The sequence below is a fragment of the Quercus suber genome, unplaced genomic scaffold (assembly GCF_002906115.3).
Source record: "Quercus suber isolate HL8 unplaced genomic scaffold, Cork oak 2.0 scaffold_129, whole genome shotgun sequence".
Classification (NCBI taxonomy): Eukaryota; Viridiplantae; Streptophyta; class Magnoliopsida; order Fagales; family Fagaceae; genus Quercus; species Quercus suber.
Genome location: NW_027069592.1, coordinates 1147932 through 1166169, shown reverse-complemented (window position 1 = coordinate 1166169; position 18238 = coordinate 1147932). Strand labels below are relative to the sequence as shown.

Sequence of the window (18238 nt, the reverse complement as noted above, 5' to 3'; positions counted from 1 at the left end):
CCACTACTTGACCATAGCATCAACCAATATATATTGATTCCTTTCCAAACTGCTTCCCAAAGCACCAAATGGACCTTCTCACAGACGTGGGTGTGGTGAGATAAGGGTTTGGTAAATGACCTCTCAAGGGTATGACAATGGAGAGGAAGAGAGTAGAGAAATTTGTAGAGTCTCTTTAGATGAAGATTGGGATTGAGGCAATCTTGTTTGTCTCTAGGGTTTTCTCTCACAAAATTCTCTCTGGAAACTCTCTCAATATGATGGGTATAAGGGTGTATATATAGTAGGGTGAGAAGGGAATGCAAAACGTCAGTTTTTGCCAAATAGGGCAAGTTGGCGACTTGGTCTCGCGGCTTGTTCAAGTCACGAGTTCAAGTCGCGACGTAATGGCCTAGCCAGTCTGGAACTTTTGTCCTGTAGCGTGACAGCTGATGCGACCCTTCAACTTCCCAATGTGCCTCTCACGTGCCAGCCTTTCGCGGCTTGCCAGTCGCGATCCACCCGTGAGCCCTAGCCGCGAGCCTCTGTTTTTCTTGCACACTCTTGAACTTTTCTTCACATCTTCTCACACACTACCCTTACAATTTTCCCACCTAAATACAGGGTTGCTAAGTGCTAAATTACAAGCAAATTGGTCACGGAATAAAGCCAATTAAATGGTTGATTAAATTCAACCTTACAATTATATCATATATGACTATCCAAAAAAATGATTATATCATATATGCTTCCATACATATATACACACACAAACATACATGGCACATTTACATACATGGCCACAAACGTGGCTCATTTACATACATGGCTCATTTAACACAAAATGGAAATTTTATATGGCTTCTAGACAACCCTTTTCAATCATTGTCTTATTGGGCTACTAATAATCTGATTTGGTGAGATTCTTTTGTGGTTGATTAGAGACTAACATAGCAATTCAATCCAGCCACATGAGTTGAGAGAAGAGAAAACAGATCAGTTTCCTCTGTTTCTCTTTTCCTTCTACTATCTTCCTCTTACATTGTGCTGTTTTATAGTTCTCTCAAACTTGATTTGTATGTTACTTATATTCCATCTCTTTTTCTATATACAGGTTAAGAATTTCATAGCTTGATTTGCTTATTGTGAATTGGCTATTGCAAATCTTTCTGGCCAACTGGTTCCACAACTTGGTTAGCTTTTAAATCTGCAATACTTGTAAGTCATCTTCACATGCAGGGCAAGTTGTTTGACTGTATTTTATTTTTTGTTGTGTTGCATGAGTTAGTGTCAGGATATGTCCATTTATTATTTGCAAAGTTCCATGAGTACATATCCAAATGAAATTTTGGGAAAAACTCAATTATTTAAATTGAGTGAAGATCCGTCATTGCTTTTTATTGTAAAAGACGCCCTGTGGTTTTCAATTTTAATTGTAATTAGTCTAGATATTACTGTGTGTGATTGCAATCTGTGTAGACGTTTGAGTCACTAACCTGCTGGCTGTGGGCATGGGTATGTGTATTTTGTTTGTACATGAGAAAATTGAGACCTCTGTTATAGTGATTTACAATGAATTCACCTTTTCCAATTTGGGTGTCAAGATTCTGATTTCGAAAATCTGTTCAAATGAACATACCGGTCATTGTTTTCCCCGGTAATTTTCTGAGTGTCGTTACATAAATCAAATTGTTGCCTTGAAAAATCACTTGAGAGATTCGATTGTATTGAGACTTGCAACTTCGGAGTTAGGCCCTTTCCTTCATTAGACGACTTTTTGCTAGGGGTTAGCGATGCAAAGGATGGACCACTCACTCGGCCAAGGACGTGTGATTACTGATTAGTCTTGCCCTTGATAGATAGTGTTATAGGTGTTCTATTCTGTTCATCTTTATTTTAGTATGAGCAATTTGGATTATAAATAAATACAGTTTTGGAAGTCATGTAAATTTTAATGAAAGAAAACAAACTAGGCTGAAAAGTAGGCTATATGTTTTAATGAATCGATAGTGCTATAGGTCAAACTAGGCTATATATATGATTGGCTATATATATATATATATGATTATGAGTAACGTCAACTGTAACTTGATTAGTATTTCTGGGGTAGAGCATAAATGTAACTAGCATTTTTCTCATGTTGTGACAAACTTTAAAATATACATATATATATATAAATAAAAATAAAAACTCAGTTGGAAAATAAATATATAATAAAAAAGAGTGAAAACATCTATATATATATATATATATATATAATGTTTTTTTTTTTTTTTTTTTTTTTTTGGGTGTGTGTGTGTGTTTTTGGATAGATTAGAGACTTCTTGATTTCATGTCACTTCTTCATCTATTGAATGGGCAACTATAGAATTGTTTCATTGGTGGGAGTTGGCAAGACCATGGAAGAAATTGGTGTTTGTGTCTCCCGCCCTCAGTCATAATGCTCTTAAATTGTCTCCAATTAATCTCTTCCATAAATGTAGGCCTTTCCAGTTTTGTTTTTGCTCTGTCCTCCTTTGATTTCTTTTCAAATGATAAGGACATATTTTTCTATGTTACATTTAGATCATGAACCTCGTATTACAAACCATTCTATGTCATTTCCACCTTGCCAAACTCCTCATTCCATTTCTTTAAGTCCATATTTTGATCTCTAAGTTTATTGGCCAAAATGTAACTTGGAGGCCTTGGAAATGATTGTATTCCTACTATGTTTTAATGTTTTCCATAAATCCTTATACTTTTAACAAGATATTTTCAAATCTAAAGGGGGTTATACTGCTTTGAATGTCTCTTCAGTCTAAAAGAATAGGAAAAATGATTGGAAAGCAAATGAGGGAGCTCCATTAGTCCACATTAAGATATTGATCCTCCAAATCTAGCGAAAACAAGAATTGATCAATTTTGCACATTGATTGCTTCTCTCAATTATTGGACTAAGTGAAACTACCCTGTCTGTAGAAATATCCAACAATCCATGCAGCCATATCGAATTAGAGAGGTCTTGGCTGTTGAAAATCCATCTCCACCCAGTCCCTCACTCAGATAGCAAATGACATTAAAGTCTCTACTTACACACACACCTCCCACCAACTAGTTACATCCTTGGTAATGAATCCCAAAAAAGCTTTCTATCACTATCATAATTTGAACCATAAAATCTAGTAAAAAGCCGATTTGAATTGGTTTCCCACACCCTCTATTTGCATAACACTAAGAAATTTCCCACTGCTTCATCAATTTTTGCTGCTATTCTTTTGTTCCACGAAAACCTAAATACAACCAGTCTACTTGTTAACATCCTCATAAAATTCTTAGCATGTTTTGATTTCATTTCCTGCAAACAAACAATGTAGTCTTCCATAGCTTGATTAAATTTCTCATTCACAACCTTTTTTCTTCATCATTCAGTTCCTACGTTCCAAAAAATGATGTTCAAATTCTTGGAGTTGAGAGTAATGCCCTGTCACTTTTATCACTACTTGTTTTTGAACTTTTATATTCATTTTACCGAGCATGACATATTTTTCAGTTCTTTATGACCCTTGAAGGTCGGTTTTGGACTCTTCTTCTAAGAACTTCTTTTGTGTCCCTTTACTTCAATATGCCTCAATGGCTACAATTAAACTAGGTTTATTTCCCATACCTCATATGGTGTGCCTATGTACTTGCCAAATCCTTTGAGCTTCTTCATGATCCAATTTTGAAGGTATATATTGTGAAAAACTAGAACTTTCCTTGTATTGAGATCCCCCATTTCCTTCTACATCACCTTTGATGCAGTTCATTTTATAAAGCTAGCTGTTTCTGGCTTATGTTGTATAATAAGTAGTTTCCTTTTACTTTTAATAGCTTTTATCACTTGTAACAGAAAATTAGTTAGCCGATGGGTTGTTAGTGATAAGTGCAATAGCCTATTAGTTAGTTAGAGAAGTTAGTTAGGCTTTGACCAATCACATGGCAGCCACATGGTGGGTTCTTGTTACTAACTCAGCAGTTTGCTTATGTAACTATAAATAAGCAAGCTGCCCTCATTGTAACTAGTTGAATTTGAATCCAAGAAATCTATCTATGAGGTATTATTCGAAGAGTATGTCTCTTGAAGAGCTAGTTCATTCTTTCTTCTCTCTAAGAAACTTAGCTTTCTAAAACATCTTTCCTTTTCACCATTTTTCCTCCATCAACCTTTTCTTCACTTCATGGAGTGGCCATTGCCAGTGGTTATAAAAACATAGGACATAGGCCTTTTACCCCTACATATTCATCAGGCAATTGTTGATTGGGTGTGCGTAAGGGGTTGTCATTACTCCCTTTGAGATAGACTGAATATCTACCATCGGTATCATGAGTTTTTCCTCACCTTGTAACTCTGGGATCCACTGCTTTGAGTTGCTCTAGACTTGATTGAATTTGTAGGAAGGGTGTGTTTGTTGTTGATTGGCCCTAGGGAGTGGTGGATGGACTGTTTCTTTCTCAAAATTACCGGTATACTCAGTTTGACCCTTTCAATCGCTATTACCCAAAATACCATCCAAACAAACTGAAGTAATTCATCCTTTTTCCATACAACCCATCCCTAGAGACAAAACCTTATAATCCCTATGGGGCCTCTGAATGAAACTTTGCTTTGTTTGGAGTCCCCTGTTTGATGGGCCCCTTCCTCTAGCCTAATGAGCTTGATGATTATTTGCCTATCTAGCTTAGTCCCTGTTTTCTGGGGGGAGGGGGGTGGGGGTTCAATGGAAAAAACTGATTTTTAGAATGACTAAGCATAACTATTTATACACTAAGGTGTTTTTTATGATGACTTCATGCTGGCATCATCATAAATAAAAACCTCCCAAAACTATAGTTAGCAAGTGTAAAACAAAGTCACATGCTGAAAGAAATCACAAGTTATAGCCAGCACTTAGCTTATATATCATTTATCTCACATGTCTAAATTAATTGGTCACTTGTCGAATTAACTTCTACTACATTTTCCTTGTGCCATATTTTTTAATCATGTCTAAAATGAAAGCCTTTCCTTAAGTAGCAGATTTCAGCCACATCATCATGCCCTAGTGGAGTGGTCTTCCATGTCATCATGTCCTTGTCATCATGACGTAATCAGACACCTTGTCATACTTGCATCATCTGATCTGTGTTTTTTTGTTTATGTTAAATGTCCCCAACTGCTGGTTCTGCAACCAAAGTCTTGTCCATGGTGATGGGCAAAGTCTCAATGTGTGTTTATGGGTGTCGTGCGTTTCAGGTGAAGTTTGGTTGTTTAAACTCATATTGTTGGGTTGTGGTTAGATCTCCAATAACTCGTTTATCACTTAAATAAATCCTTTCCACCCCTAAAAGTATATCTGGTATGATTTCTTCACAGTGACTGTCATTCCTTCCATACTCTGCCACATATAAAAACTGGCTTCATTTGCTATAACATCTCTAGAACACAAAAGCTTTGCATGATTCCCTAAAATTTTTGAGGAATCTTTGTTAGGGTCGTGATGCATTTAAACTTGATAACGTCGAGCAGAACAAATTGCTTCCTCGTTCCCTTAGAGCACTTTGCTCATAAATCCTTTGCCGCATTCAATAATCCAAAGCCCATATCTTCTTGTGCGTTCTTCTAAAACTACTTTGAGTGATTTCAATTCTAACTGAAGGAACTTCCTACCTCCCATCTCTCTTAATTGGAATATATTCTGTAGGTTCTTGATTAGTTACTTTGTGATGAGTCCCGAAAGACTGCTGCCACCCGCCTCTCCCACAGTTTGGACCTCCCATTTTTGCTGTTATAGTGGAGGAAGTTGGATGGAGCACCAACTGATATAATATTTTAACGAATAGAAACATGAACCATGTAAGAACACATTGTTACACACAAACATGTACGAATATGATGGATCATATTTCATGTTTTATCCTGTTTTTCTTTTGTTGATTTTCTTGAATAAGATAAGTAACAATTCACTGGAATGCAATTCCTCTATGTCTTATGTGGTGAATTTTGGAGACAATGAAATGCTCAAAGAGTTGAACGGTGTGTGAAATCAATTTCGGACTTGAAGTTTTTGTTGTTAAGGTCATTATATGATTGGATGGCTGCTATTGCACATTTTTCTTTTTAGTCTTAATTGATAGCTTTTGGTGTATGTCTTTTATACATCCCATGGTGGATTACATCTTTCAATATTCAACTTATGTATATGTCTTATAGTTTCTTTTTGCCATCTAATCTAGGAAATGGTTTATTGGTTCTGGCCATTGTTCTATATGTTGCTAAAGCAAAGTTTATGACTGTTAAATTTGACTCATTTTGCATTCTTTTGCAATAAAACATGGAATGTGCTACATAGTATTTCTTTTTTCTTTTTTCTTGCACAGACCTTTAAATGATCTTGTTGTGGCAGGGAACTTTATAGTAATAACATATCTGGACCAATCCCTCCAGAGCTTGGGAATTTGACAGACTTGGTGAGCTTGGATCTTTACTTGAACAATTTAAACGGACAGATTCCAGACACATTGGGCAAGCTTCAAAAACTTCGTTTTCTGTATGAACATCTATCCTTCATCTTATAGTATAAGTCAATAGATTTATTTATTTTATTTTATTATTTTTTCCCCTTTTACTAAGCATCTAATTATTTGGCTTGCCTACCTTAAAACAGGTAAGCTTATGGCTAATTTTCTTTTAGATAGTAATTTTTCTTACGTCTATATCTAGAAACAAAATGCTTCTTCTTTGTTACATTTATTCAATATTATAAGGCAATTATTCTAATGGTACTTTTGGTTAATACTTAATACATACACTAATATGCATATGCAGTTAGATGTTATTGAAAGTCATTAACTGAAAATAGAAAATTGTTCAACCCAAAGCATTGCTGACTTCCGAGTACAATGTAAATCTTCATTGTAGCTTAGGTGTCTCAGATGGGGATGTCATTGCCCTAGCAGAAAATAATAAATGAACAATTTGAGCTTGTAATTGGAACTCTGAAGGCAAGGTGCCTTTGTGACACTTATATTTTTATGAAATTTACCATAGACAAAATGTTGCTTTAGCTGGAATGGGAGCTTTGGGAGGCTTATGATATAGTGCAATGTGGAAACAGTCCACTCTTATCTAAAAAAGATAAAATAAATTAAAGTAAAAGTTGAAAACTAGTCCCACTATGTTTAAGATGGTGTATTAGCTATGAGAGGTAGTTTAAGTCATCAATTTTAGGAAGTAAGGCCACTGGAGCAAAGGCTGAAGCTTGTAGTTTTGAATTCATTTTTATCTGCAGATTGCTGTCATCATTTTTTTGGATTCCTTTTACTGACTACTCCTCCCTTTTCTTTTGTTTTTGCATATTTTTCTTGTCAAACATGCTGCCCAATTTGCCTAAGAACTTCACGCATACTTTTGGGGAACTGATGGCAAAACTTTTATGGTTGAATCCTGTATTTATTTGCATCTCTGGGTTTCTCATTTCTCAATAATATCAACAGGATTTTTGTCATCTATATCTCTTAACCTTTTATTTCCCCCTAAAAATCTTGGATAGGGAACATGTGTGATATAGGTGGTATCCCACGTGCTGTGAGTGTCTCGCTGCATGCAGCGGACATAGAGAATCCTTTTTTCTGTGTGATGAAACTAAACAAAGTGATTAGGATGATGTGTTACCAGAGACAAAGATTAAAGAGTACTTGGAATACTTTTAATTGTATAAAATAAAAGGTAGTCATGGTAATTCTTATTGACAAATTATAAATTATCTAATTAGCCCAAACATATAACCTGATCCCGTAAATTACTAACCTAGTATCAGCATCAGACATGGGAGAAAGATTCATAGCACCTAGCACCTGGCTTTTCCAGCTACCTTCATTGGCTTTAGAAAATGTCACTATGCTAACAGCCAAACTTGGGAACCAAGTCTTCCCATGTCATTATCCTTGGATCCGAAAGTAAACCAAAAATTCCTACAAAAATGATCCAACATTTCACATAAATATCTGCAAAAACAAAATCCTAAAGCCAACTAACTAGCTGCTGGGCCAAATTTGATATTTGCCGCATAGGACTTAAATGAATAAATCAGAAGCTATGGGATTGAATTGAATTTTGGTGAAAGTTAAAGGGTGTAATTTGTAATTTAGCATTCTATATTTATGTATGTGTGTATATTTATTTCTATTTTTGTATGTCTTAATTTCAAACTAGACAACATCAGTATACTTAGTAGAGTTGAAAAGATGATAAGTTCTCTTCAAAAGGTAGCTAGTAAATATATACACATCAAAGTTGATAATTTTGTGTGCGATATATTTATGAATTATGACTTATCCTAGTATTAGATGAATAAAGTTTTGTATGTTATATATATATATATATATATCAGTACTATAACTCAGCCCCCCAAACAAATTTTTTTGGCTCTGCTCTTGCATAACAGATTCATTATTTTGATCTCGAGTGACCAATGAAAAATGATTGATCCTAAACTAGAATTAATTTACTGTGCTCATTATTTCTAATTGGTGTTGGATTTGTTTGAATAATGAGAGTCAGATTACACTTGTCATTCATGGCTAGATGTAGCATACAATTTAGTGTCATTAGATATATCCTTGGTATTGTACAGTGTTATTCTTTTAAATAATTAGTAATATGTTTCCTGTGTATAGTTACTGGAATGTTACTGAATATTTAGATGGTTGTTCTATTTCTGCAATATCTTTGTGGTTATCTGTAACTGACAGTTTCTGTTGCGTGAAATAGGCGTCTGAACAACAACACCTTGAAAGGAAAAATTCCCGTTGTATTAACTACAGTTCAATCACTTCAAGTCCTGTGAGTGTTATCTTGATGTCTAAGCTTCTCTTGATCAATCAAGATTTATATATTATTTGCACATCATATATATTGCAAAAATGTAACATTATCTTCTTTCCATGTTGAATGAAGAGATCTGTCAAACAACAATTTAACAGGAGATATTCCCATTAATGGTTCCTTTTCATTATTTACTCCTATCAGGTTAATTTCATTTCTTTCTTCTATTTTTCCTTGGCAGAATTCCAGAATGACTTGACTGATGAACGAGCTTAGCTGACTTCTGTTGTTTCATTTTGCAGTTTTAAAAATAATCAACTCAATAATCTCTCAAATTCTCCACCTCCTCTTACTCCTCAACCACCACCAACTTCTAATCCAGGTGTGTTATATGTTTTCATCATTAATATGAACTCTAGTCAGATTGATAATGAGGTTTATTGTGTGTGTGTGCGCGTGGGCGCAGTTTTGGGTGTTCTCATAGAAATTTGAGAAGAAATTGTTTTGAATATTTTGATTTTCTTTTAAAAATCATCTCACAGATAACTTCCTTGATTTTGCAATCTCTCTATTTCCCCATTTCTTCCTCTTTCTTCTGATTTAATATAAGCATGAAGTATTCAAGTGAAATCAATTGTTTTTGGAAGCAACTATCTGGAAGTGGGATGTATTTGCATCTAAGGCATGAAGTATCATCTCTGCTGGAGCTTGAAAACCTTCTCCAACTTCTTATGACCCACCCCCTCTCCTTGACGAAGAAAAGGAGAAAGTTGACGTTGGTTGGGGATGCTATTGACCAATCAAAATAGAAGGGATAAAGGAAAGGAGGATGATGACTTTGAAGTCATTTGTAAAGTCCTCTGGTAGATATACTTGGTGGTTTGGTTGAATTCTCCCAAAGAGCATGATACCTTAGAGATAGAGCAACTCCATCATCATTGAAATTAATGAGTTACTTGCCTGTTACAATTTTGGTTCACTTAAGAGAGTCACAATCTGTCACTTTAAATGGTCACAAACACACAGAGATAACATGTGTTGGAATGCTAACTTCTATGAACTTGCCATCATTGCCATTTGTGAATTCTGTCACCTGTTATGATCGGGATTTGCTTAAGAGAGCCACAATCTGTCTGTTTAAATTGATGAATTGTTTCAGGTAGTTCCACGGGAGCAATTGCTGGAGGAGTTGCTGCTGGTGCTGCTCTACTTTTTGCTGCCCCTGCAATTGCGCTTGCCTGGTGGCGACGAAGGAAACCACAGGATCATTTCTTTGATGTACCTGGTTAGAGAGTCAATACAGTTTTTATAAACATAATGTCATTGCTTCATAGGATGCATTTTTATATATCCCTGTCTTTCCAGCCGAAGAAGATCCAGAAGTTCACCTGGGCCAGCTCAAGAGATTTTCTCTGCGTGAACTGCAAGTTGCAACAGATCACTTTAGCAACAAACATATTCTGGGAAGAGGTGGGTTTGGAAAAGTTTATAAAGGACGTTTGGCTGATGGTTCTCTAGTGGCAGTAAAAAGACTCAAAGAGGAGCGTACCCAGGGTGGGGAGCTGCAGTTCCAAACTGAGGTAGAAATGATAAGCATGGCTGTGCATCGTAATCTTCTTCGTCTTCGTGGGTTTTGCATGACACCAACAGAACGGTTGCTTGTTTATCCCTTTATGGTAAATGGAAGTGTAGCATCATGTTTAAGAGGTACTATTGCTAGCCACTTTTCTATGAACTACACTTTTTCTAATATTTTAAAACAATTTTCATTGATTCAATGCAAAGGTCAACTCTAATCTTGATTAAATTTAAGTGTAAAATTCAATATAAGTTCATTTCTAAGTCAAGTTGAGGAGAGGCAGAGAATAAGTTGAATTAACGAACTATGTTCTTTTTATTTGGGTATGTTGGACTGCTTGGGGGCTCTATATCCAAACAAACCATTCGAGTTTACAAATTACACAAGTGACATCTCCAGATACCCATGCAGACACCCAAAAGAAATCTCAAATGTTCTTGGTGTGTTGTTCTTAAGATGTTCGATTATTCTCATGATTTTTTGATTAATCATTGTAGAACGTCCGGAATCACAGTCCGCACTTGACTGGCCTGTACGTAAACGAATTGCATTAGGATCTGCAAGGGGGCTTGCTTATTTGCATGATCATTGTGATCCTAAAATTATTCACCGTGATGTAAAAGCTGCAAACATATTGTTGGATGAGGAATTTGAAGCAGTAGTTGGAGACTTTGGGTTGGCTAAACTTATGGATTACAAAGATACTCATGTGACCACTGCTGTACGTGGCACAATTGGGCATATAGCACCAGAGTACCTCTCAACTGGAAAGTCTTCAGAAAAAACTGATGTTTTTGGATATGGGGTCATGCTTCTTGAACTGATAACTGGTCAAAGAGCTTTTGATCTTGCTCGGCTTGCAAATGATGACGATGTCATGTTACTTGACTGGGTAAGTAATTCACATCTTCCTATTACATGTTTGTTTGTCACTAATTTATCATTGGACATGGTGCTATTTCAAATAATTCTCTATCCCTGTTTGAATTTGTCTTGTTTCTAGATATTCTAGCTTTCTGCTTCAAACAGTCTGATAAGGAGAATGTAGCGCCAATGAGCTTTAGCTTGAATGACACTTCCTCCTTCCATAATAACAGGATGGAGGTGAGGTTGTGGTTCAAAATTCACTAGGTGTGTGTGTAACTTACAAATAAAAAAAGAAAGCATATGAGACTGAAATCTGGGAGCCATTGTTTGGTGCAATGGTAGAAGTCTTAGGCTGCATTCCAAACACAAGTGTGTGGGTTCAAGATTTGAGAGTGTACTTCATGCAAAAATGCTGAAGATAGGGTTGTATGATGCGGGAGATGCAAGAAGATTTTTATTTAGTATTATTTATGTTTGCAAGTCAATTGTATTTTTATGTTTTAGGTCCTAGTAGTTTATTAGGCTATTAGTATTTTAATTTGGAAGTAGGCTTATTTTTGTAATAAGCAAACAATTGAACTCCTTTTGGAGTTAGTTGATACAAAAAATTGGCCTTTAGGTCTCTTTGGCCTGGTGCTGACTCAAAGTCCACTATAGGTCCTGACTCCTTGTGGTTTTTCCACTTGTTGCTGGCTCCAAGCCAAGCCTAGGTGCTAACTCTTAGGTTATATCTTTTTATTTTCTAGTCTTTCAAATTTACTGTTCGATTGTTCTGGTTGTCTTGCATCATTTTTAGTTTTAGTATTGGAGCAAACGCCCGATTTGTTTGTAGCATCACTGCAGTCAATCTAGACCCCAAAAAAAAAAAAAAAAAGAAATTCTTGTCCCTACTGCTTTCAACCCATGTTTCCAAGCCAAACAGAAATCAAAGCCCAAACCACAACCATTATCACCACTTGCCATCACGCAACAAAATCCACGACAACCCCTTAACAAGCTCATCACTCACCGGCACTAGCTACCGCATTGGTTAGCATCACCCTCCTTGATCTCCGTTTGTGTCTGCCATTCTGCCAAAGCTCTCCACCTTGCACTGCGTAATGGCATGAGAATGTAAATGCTAGTGGTTATTTTTCTTAGATAGAAAATTAATATATAATTAATCTTGATAGTGTTGAGTTTCTGGAAGTCATTTTTAAAGCTAACCATAATTTTTCCTGAGGATTTTTTTAAAAAATAAAAAATAAAATAAAAACTCTTGCCATCATCATACTTTAAATTTGGTGATGTATGAGAGTAGACATAAAAATTGTGTTCTATTAAATCAACTACGCGTTTTTAGGGCCTATGGTCAGACTGAACGTGGCTTGTTATAACCCTATATCGACACTAGTTTAGGTAGCCCATGTAATGTTAGCAGAGTTTTATTGGGTGTTGTTATATACTGCATGGGCTTTACCTGTTACTATAGTCTAAAGTTTCCTCTCTAAGCCTAGCTCAATCATTAAAGAGAGTTTTCTTTTTGGTTCATTTAACGAGTGTCTTAGGAAATTGGTTAAGGTTGAATTTATAATGTAGCGAATTGGTTTTTTATAGGGCGTTGAGCCACTTTTTGGTTATGGTTGTATTTGTAATTTGCTTATTGGCTTTTGTTACTTCCCAATTTAGGTGAAACTTGTTTTTATCCTCTTTAATGAGTGCACAACATACATTTTTTCTTTGGGTTACATTGTACTGCCTGACATTAGTTTTGACAATTCATCAGGTGAAAGGACTTCTTAAAGATAAGAAGTTGGAGGCATTAGTGGATGCTGATATGGAGGGTCATTATGTTGAAGAAGAGGTGGAAGAGCTGATCCAAGTGGCGCTTCTTTGCACACAAGGCGCCCCAATGGAACGGCCGAAGATGTCAGAGGTAGTTAGAATGCTTGAAGGTGATGGCTTGGCAGAAAGATGGGAAGAGTGGCAGAAGGAAGAAATGTTCCGTCAAGATTTTAATAGTATGCATAATCCAAACGCTAATTGGATCCTCGACAACAACTCTACTTCCCAAATCCCTCCAGATGAATTGTCCGGTCCTAGATGATCCTAAATTTCATGGTTCCATTCGTAGCATACATATAAATTTCAAGTCGTTGCTCTCATCATTACCTTGATTATGTCCTTTCTTTGGTGGAAGATGAAGAACCAACCAGAACCGGAAGAGCACAATGTGGAGCTTCCTCATGATCGTCAGCCTCCTATGTCGGAACTACCACAAACAGATTTCCATGCCGGTGAAGTTGCCACGGACTGCCCTGTCTGCCTTGAGGAGTTTGTGGAGGGTAAGAGCCTCGTTAAGCTTCCTACATGTCTCCATGCATTCCATTCTGCATGTATTCAGACGTGGTTGACTCAGAACCATGCTTCTTGTCCTGTTTGTAGACTCCACATAGAGCTACAAGTTGACAATGTTGTCTAATTGGGCTTTTAGTCTAGCAGAAATAAATATGGGCTTTTTCTTCAAGAAGCTGCTGCGTTTGTATGCCATAGAGTTTTGTAATCTTCATCGTGTTGATGAACTGAAGAACTTTGCAGCCAATATCCTTCTCAAGTTAGTAGTTAATCACGTATTTGGATCCGTGCATCAATTGGTTAATCACGCACTAGGAGCCGTGTATTAAAAGAAGAGATTGTTACTACAAAACAAGTCCAATTGGGTATTGGAGTATGAGTTCAATTGTAGGTTGGTATAAGATGTTGGGATTTTTTTACTTGTAACCGCTTGTTATGATAATAATTGATTCTTGGTAATGATGACCTTAAAATCACTCAGTAGGGTTTATGTCTTGAAAATTTTCCCTATTTGTAAACAAATTACCGTGTTAACTTTATTTTCCGTTGCATATTAATTTAGTTGGTGATTTGTTTGTGTTACCATATGTATTGCATGTTAATCGGACTAATTAATTAATTTGGCTAATTAATTTATTAATTCATCACAAGAGATCAATACATTCTTGGCCTATAAATATATAAGCATGGCAAACATGAATTAAGAACAAGGCACAATAAAAATCAAACATACTAACCAAATTTCTAGTATAGAAATATTATTATTAAAATTTTGAAATCAACATGCTTTTGAATCATAAATTTATTACTTTTTGTTCAATCTTGTACTTTGCTTCCACAATCCTCAATGAGTAGGGAATACATCTTGTCTTGCCTACGAACAAAGGTTATTCATTTGGATCTTATTTCACTGAAAGTGTATGTCAAACGTAGTGGCAACAATGAAAGCTCTATGTTTGGATCTTATTTCACTGAATCTATATATCAAACGTAATGATAGCAATGAAAGCTCTAAGTTTTGCTCATGAAATATGCATTTTCTCAATTATTCTTGAAGGAGATTTGGAAATAATTATCAATTTTTTTAGAGCTAAGGATGAATCATTTGCCTTGTTTGGTCATATGATTCCTAATGTGAAGATTCTTAAAGAAGCCTTTCGTAGTATTAGTTTTTTACATGTTCGATGAGAAGGAATTTTTGTCACCAACAACCTTACCAGATATGTTAGTCATATTATGAGTCTATTGGTGTAGATGGATGATTTTTCTTCACATCTCAATACTGTAATTTTAGCTAATTTGGTTAATTTGTCTTAATTGAATTCACAGCTTTCTTCTAAAAAAAATTGTAAAACTCTCACTGGCATCACTTATTTTTTTACTGTACAAATTCCTAGTAATATATTTACTATTTATATACAATAAACTTATCATCAGAATATAGTAAAAGATTTATTTTAAAAAAAAAAAAACAAACAAACAAAAGAAAAAGAGGTGGTCGTTTAACAAGCAAAATTCAAAATGTGACACATTTATATCCATTTAACATTTAATATCTCACCTGCGCCACTTTCTAACTCTTTCTTCTTCTCCTTTTTAACTTTAAACTCTCAAACACTGCAAATCAATGTTTTATCCTCTGTTTTATCTCAATCTCTAGAAAATCTTTAAAGCATTAATGGCTATGTAAAGTGTAATCTACCTCAGAAAATGTCACCTTCTGATCTTTATCTCCATCTTAAACACGTAGGTATTATTGTTGTGTACTTGTGGGTTTGATTTTTTGGTTATAATCTATCTTTTAAATGATATCTCTTTCTTCCCATACAATAAAAGTAAAGAACAACAAGAATGATTGTACTAGGCCTTTTTCATTTTCAATTGGGCCCAAGTAGGATTCTGTTTGACCAAATAAAATGGCCAAAAACTAGGCTCACGTTATATGATTTTATGGATCCTTAAATGTGAACGATCATTTTGGGCATGTGAGATTGTAGGATCATATTGTCTGTACATAATGGTGTCCATTAGCGAAATAATGGGTTAATCTACAAAATCTATGTAAATAATGGTGAATAATGCCAATTGTAGGTGAAGGACTTCATCTAACACAACTAGGATTACTATAATTACAATAACAAAATTTTGATCATATTCCAACAAAGAACCAACTTGTTAAGTAGACCCGCGTGCGCATTCCATGCATGAGTTATTATATTGGCCAAATAAGAAAGCAACCCATTGTCCAATGGTAAGGCAATATATTATCCATTTAAAGCTAGTTTTATGTCCAATAAAAAAGCAACAAATCCTCCAATAGAGAAAGATATTCTTCTAATGGAAAAGCAGCAAATGCCTACGTCTTTACCACTACAAGAAGATGACGAAGGAGAACAATTGGGTGCAAGACGGTTGAATTTCGCATCTTAAAAAACATAAGCTAATTTTGCTTTAATCATTATCAAAATATAGTGGATTATTCAACTAGTTTCAACCTATGGTTTTCTCCCTCTCCACACAAAGATAGATGGTTTCCATGTTAAAAATTTGTGTTAATAGCTTATTATTTATTACTAATCATCAAATAAAAGCATGTTTAGTCATGATAAATTTGAACCACAATAACTTCCACCAGTCAACCACTTTGTCTTTACTCTAATATTATCATATGTACCTGCATAAGAGAAAGAACTAGACTTGGTAAGAGACCATCTTGCTCCATCCTTGTCTTTCAACCCCATAAGGCTAAGTATTTTATATAGTCCAAGTCTTTCGGCATAAGAAGACTCCAGATTGGCTTCAACAGACTAGATTAGCTGATCTAAATTTTCTGAACCAAAATGGACTTTGCTGCAATATGTTCTTAGTGCCCCACTTGATTGTAAAATCTGTTTGGTCAATTACTAAATTGGCATGTCAAATGCCAATGAACTATTGCTGGTTTAATCCAGCCCTTTTGTAAAACTTTTGTATCTTGCTTTTCTCCCATTTTGGTATCAAAAAAAAAAAAAAAAAAAGCCTTGCAGGCTTCCATACAATTTTTACTCCACAATTTTAAATCCACCTAGATTCAAAGCTACTTTCTGCATCGTAAATAACCAACAAGATGCCATTTGTCAAGCTATATAAAAATAATTTCTCATCTTTCAACTAAAACTGTATGATCCTTCTTATATCATTTCTAAGCTTTAAGATGGTCATCCAACCCATATACAACTTTGAGTGATCTTTACTGTTAAGAAGCAGCTACATTTTTCATAATATAATTACAATTTTATGGGTCCCCTTGAATGGACAAGAAGCCTTAAAAAAATATATTGGAATTAGCAAAAAAAAAAAAAAAAAAAAAGAAGAAGAAGTGGGAGATGCGTTATGATCTAAAAACATATTATCGACTCCGAGTGTTTGTTTGTTTGTTTGTTTGTTGGTTTTTTTTTTTTTTTTTTTTTTGGTCTGGTTGATAATTTAATAGTTGGGGGAGGGAGGATTTGAACTATGGACATCTCTAAAGAAAATACTAAAGAGTACTAATTGGACTACATGACTACTCTTGACCAAGTATATATTTTCATGAACTTGTTTTTCCAATGGTTTTATTTTATTATTATTTTCTTTTTTGGAAATTAAAGACACATATCTATGTGTTTGGCCCTAGCTTATTTGTTTTTTTTTTTTTGTTTTTTTTTATCTCATTTTATTTTTGTGTGTGCAAATAATCTAATTTTTAGCTTTTCATCATACATTTAAGTTACATAAAACTATATATTTTAATAAATACTATGCAAATAAGCTACCGGAAATAAGATGTTCCTAAACACACTAAAGTAGCAAATAATTTAATTTCAAATTCAACCTCACATATCTTACATTTCATCTAGACATGTTGATAGGCAAAAAAGACAAAAATACATAGATACCACAAAAACTAGCTTAAAAAAAAAGAAAAAAAAAGGCGATGGAGATGTAGATGTAGATGTAGATAAGAAAGAGATACTAGAGCATTTGCATTTGTGGTGCTAAAAAAAATCTCATTTAACACCTCAAGAAGCTACTTTATCTAATTTAACATATTGTTCCACAACTCATCCTACATTTCAACTCTTATTTTTCACATTACAGCAACACTTAATTATTTATTTCTCTCTCTCTCTCTCTCTCTCTCTCTCTCTCCGTTTGAAGCAAACCAACAATCTTGAAAAGGCCTGAAAACCCACCACTGTAGCAACCCCACACCCACATAGTAACCACCCACCACTAGTAAACCCACCATCGCAGCCCCACCTTCCACAATGGAGAAACCTCAATTGCAACCCACCAAACCTAACAAATCCACCCTCAAACTCAACAACCCACCTCCAAAACCAATGACCCATAGTCTAGAACCCACAATCCACCACCAAAACCAACAATCCACAATCAACGCTAATAAAATAAAAATAAAAAATCCAAATCCAAACAACCCACAAAAAACCTCAATACGAAAAATCCAAAATCCTTCAATAAAAATCACAAACCACCGTGAACCCGCCACCATGGTGTTGCTGCAAAGATGATTGAGAGGTGGGAGGTGCTGGAGGGAAGGTCAAAGAGAGAAAGGGACGAGAGAGAGAGAGAGAGAGAGAGAGAGAGAGAGAGAGAGAGAGAGAAAGAGAAAA

General features: G+C 35.2%; 3 protein-coding genes across 3 annotated transcripts in view; 2 read left to right on the top strand and 1 right to left on the bottom strand.

Annotated features, from left to right (window-relative positions):
* Positions 1–1133: 1133 nt before the first annotated feature.
* LOC112022891 (BRASSINOSTEROID INSENSITIVE 1-associated receptor kinase 1) lies at positions 1134–14165 on the top strand. The gene is made up of 9 exons (XM_065776182.1): positions 1134–1197; positions 6384–6527; positions 8750–8821; positions 8936–9007; positions 9106–9185; positions 9963–10088; positions 10169–10510; positions 10880–11274; positions 13015–14165. Exons 7-9 carry the CDS (start codon positions 10390–10392, stop codon positions 13333–13335), a joined length of 837 nt encoding a protein of 278 aa, XP_065632254.1. The 5' UTR covers positions 1134–1197; positions 6384–6527; positions 8750–8821; positions 8936–9007; positions 9106–9185; positions 9963–10088; positions 10169–10389; the 3' UTR covers positions 13336–14165.
* LOC136068688 (BRASSINOSTEROID INSENSITIVE 1-associated receptor kinase 1-like) lies at positions 5825–10093 on the top strand. The gene is made up of 8 exons (XM_065776150.1): positions 5825–5833; positions 5929–6013; positions 6214–6262; positions 6384–6527; positions 8750–8821; positions 8936–9007; positions 9106–9185; positions 9963–10093. The coding sequence occupies exons 1-8, from the start codon at positions 5825–5827 to the stop codon at positions 10091–10093; spliced, it is 642 nt and encodes a 213-aa protein (XP_065632222.1).
* Positions 14166–16183: 2018 nt separating the features above from the next.
* The window catches only part of LOC112012513 (G-type lectin S-receptor-like serine/threonine-protein kinase At1g11330), a 3745-nt gene continuing 1690 nt past the window's right edge, over positions 16184–18238 (bottom strand). The window contains exon 2 of the mRNA XM_065776149.1: positions 16184–16257. Within this exon, the coding sequence (XP_065632221.1) occupies positions 16184–16257 (74 nt within the window). The remainder of the gene's footprint in view (positions 16258–18238) is intronic.

What these genes read in the sequence shown, in the direction of transcription:
- LOC112022891 (XM_065776182.1), top strand. Translation starts at nt 10,390, where the DNA reads ATGATAAGCATGGCTGTGCATCGTAATCTTCTTCGTCTTCGTGGGTTT. An exon ending in TGTAGCATCATGTTTAAGAG is followed by an intron (nt 10,511 to 10,879) that starts GTACTATTGCTA and finishes TAATCATTGTAG; the next exon opens with AACGTCCGGAATCACAGTCC. An exon ending in ATGTCATGTTACTTGACTGG is followed by an intron (nt 11,275 to 13,014) that starts GTAAGTAATTCA and finishes ACAATTCATCAG; the next exon opens with GTGAAAGGACTTCTTAAAGA.
- LOC136068688 (XM_065776150.1), top strand. An exon ending in GTTCAATCACTTCAAGTCCT is followed by an intron (nt 8,822 to 8,935) that starts GTGAGTGTTATC and finishes TGTTGAATGAAG; the next exon opens with AGATCTGTCAAACAACAATT. An exon ending in ACCACCAACTTCTAATCCAG is followed by an intron (nt 9,186 to 9,962) that starts GTGTGTTATATG and finishes GAATTGTTTCAG; the next exon opens with GTAGTTCCACGGGAGCAATT.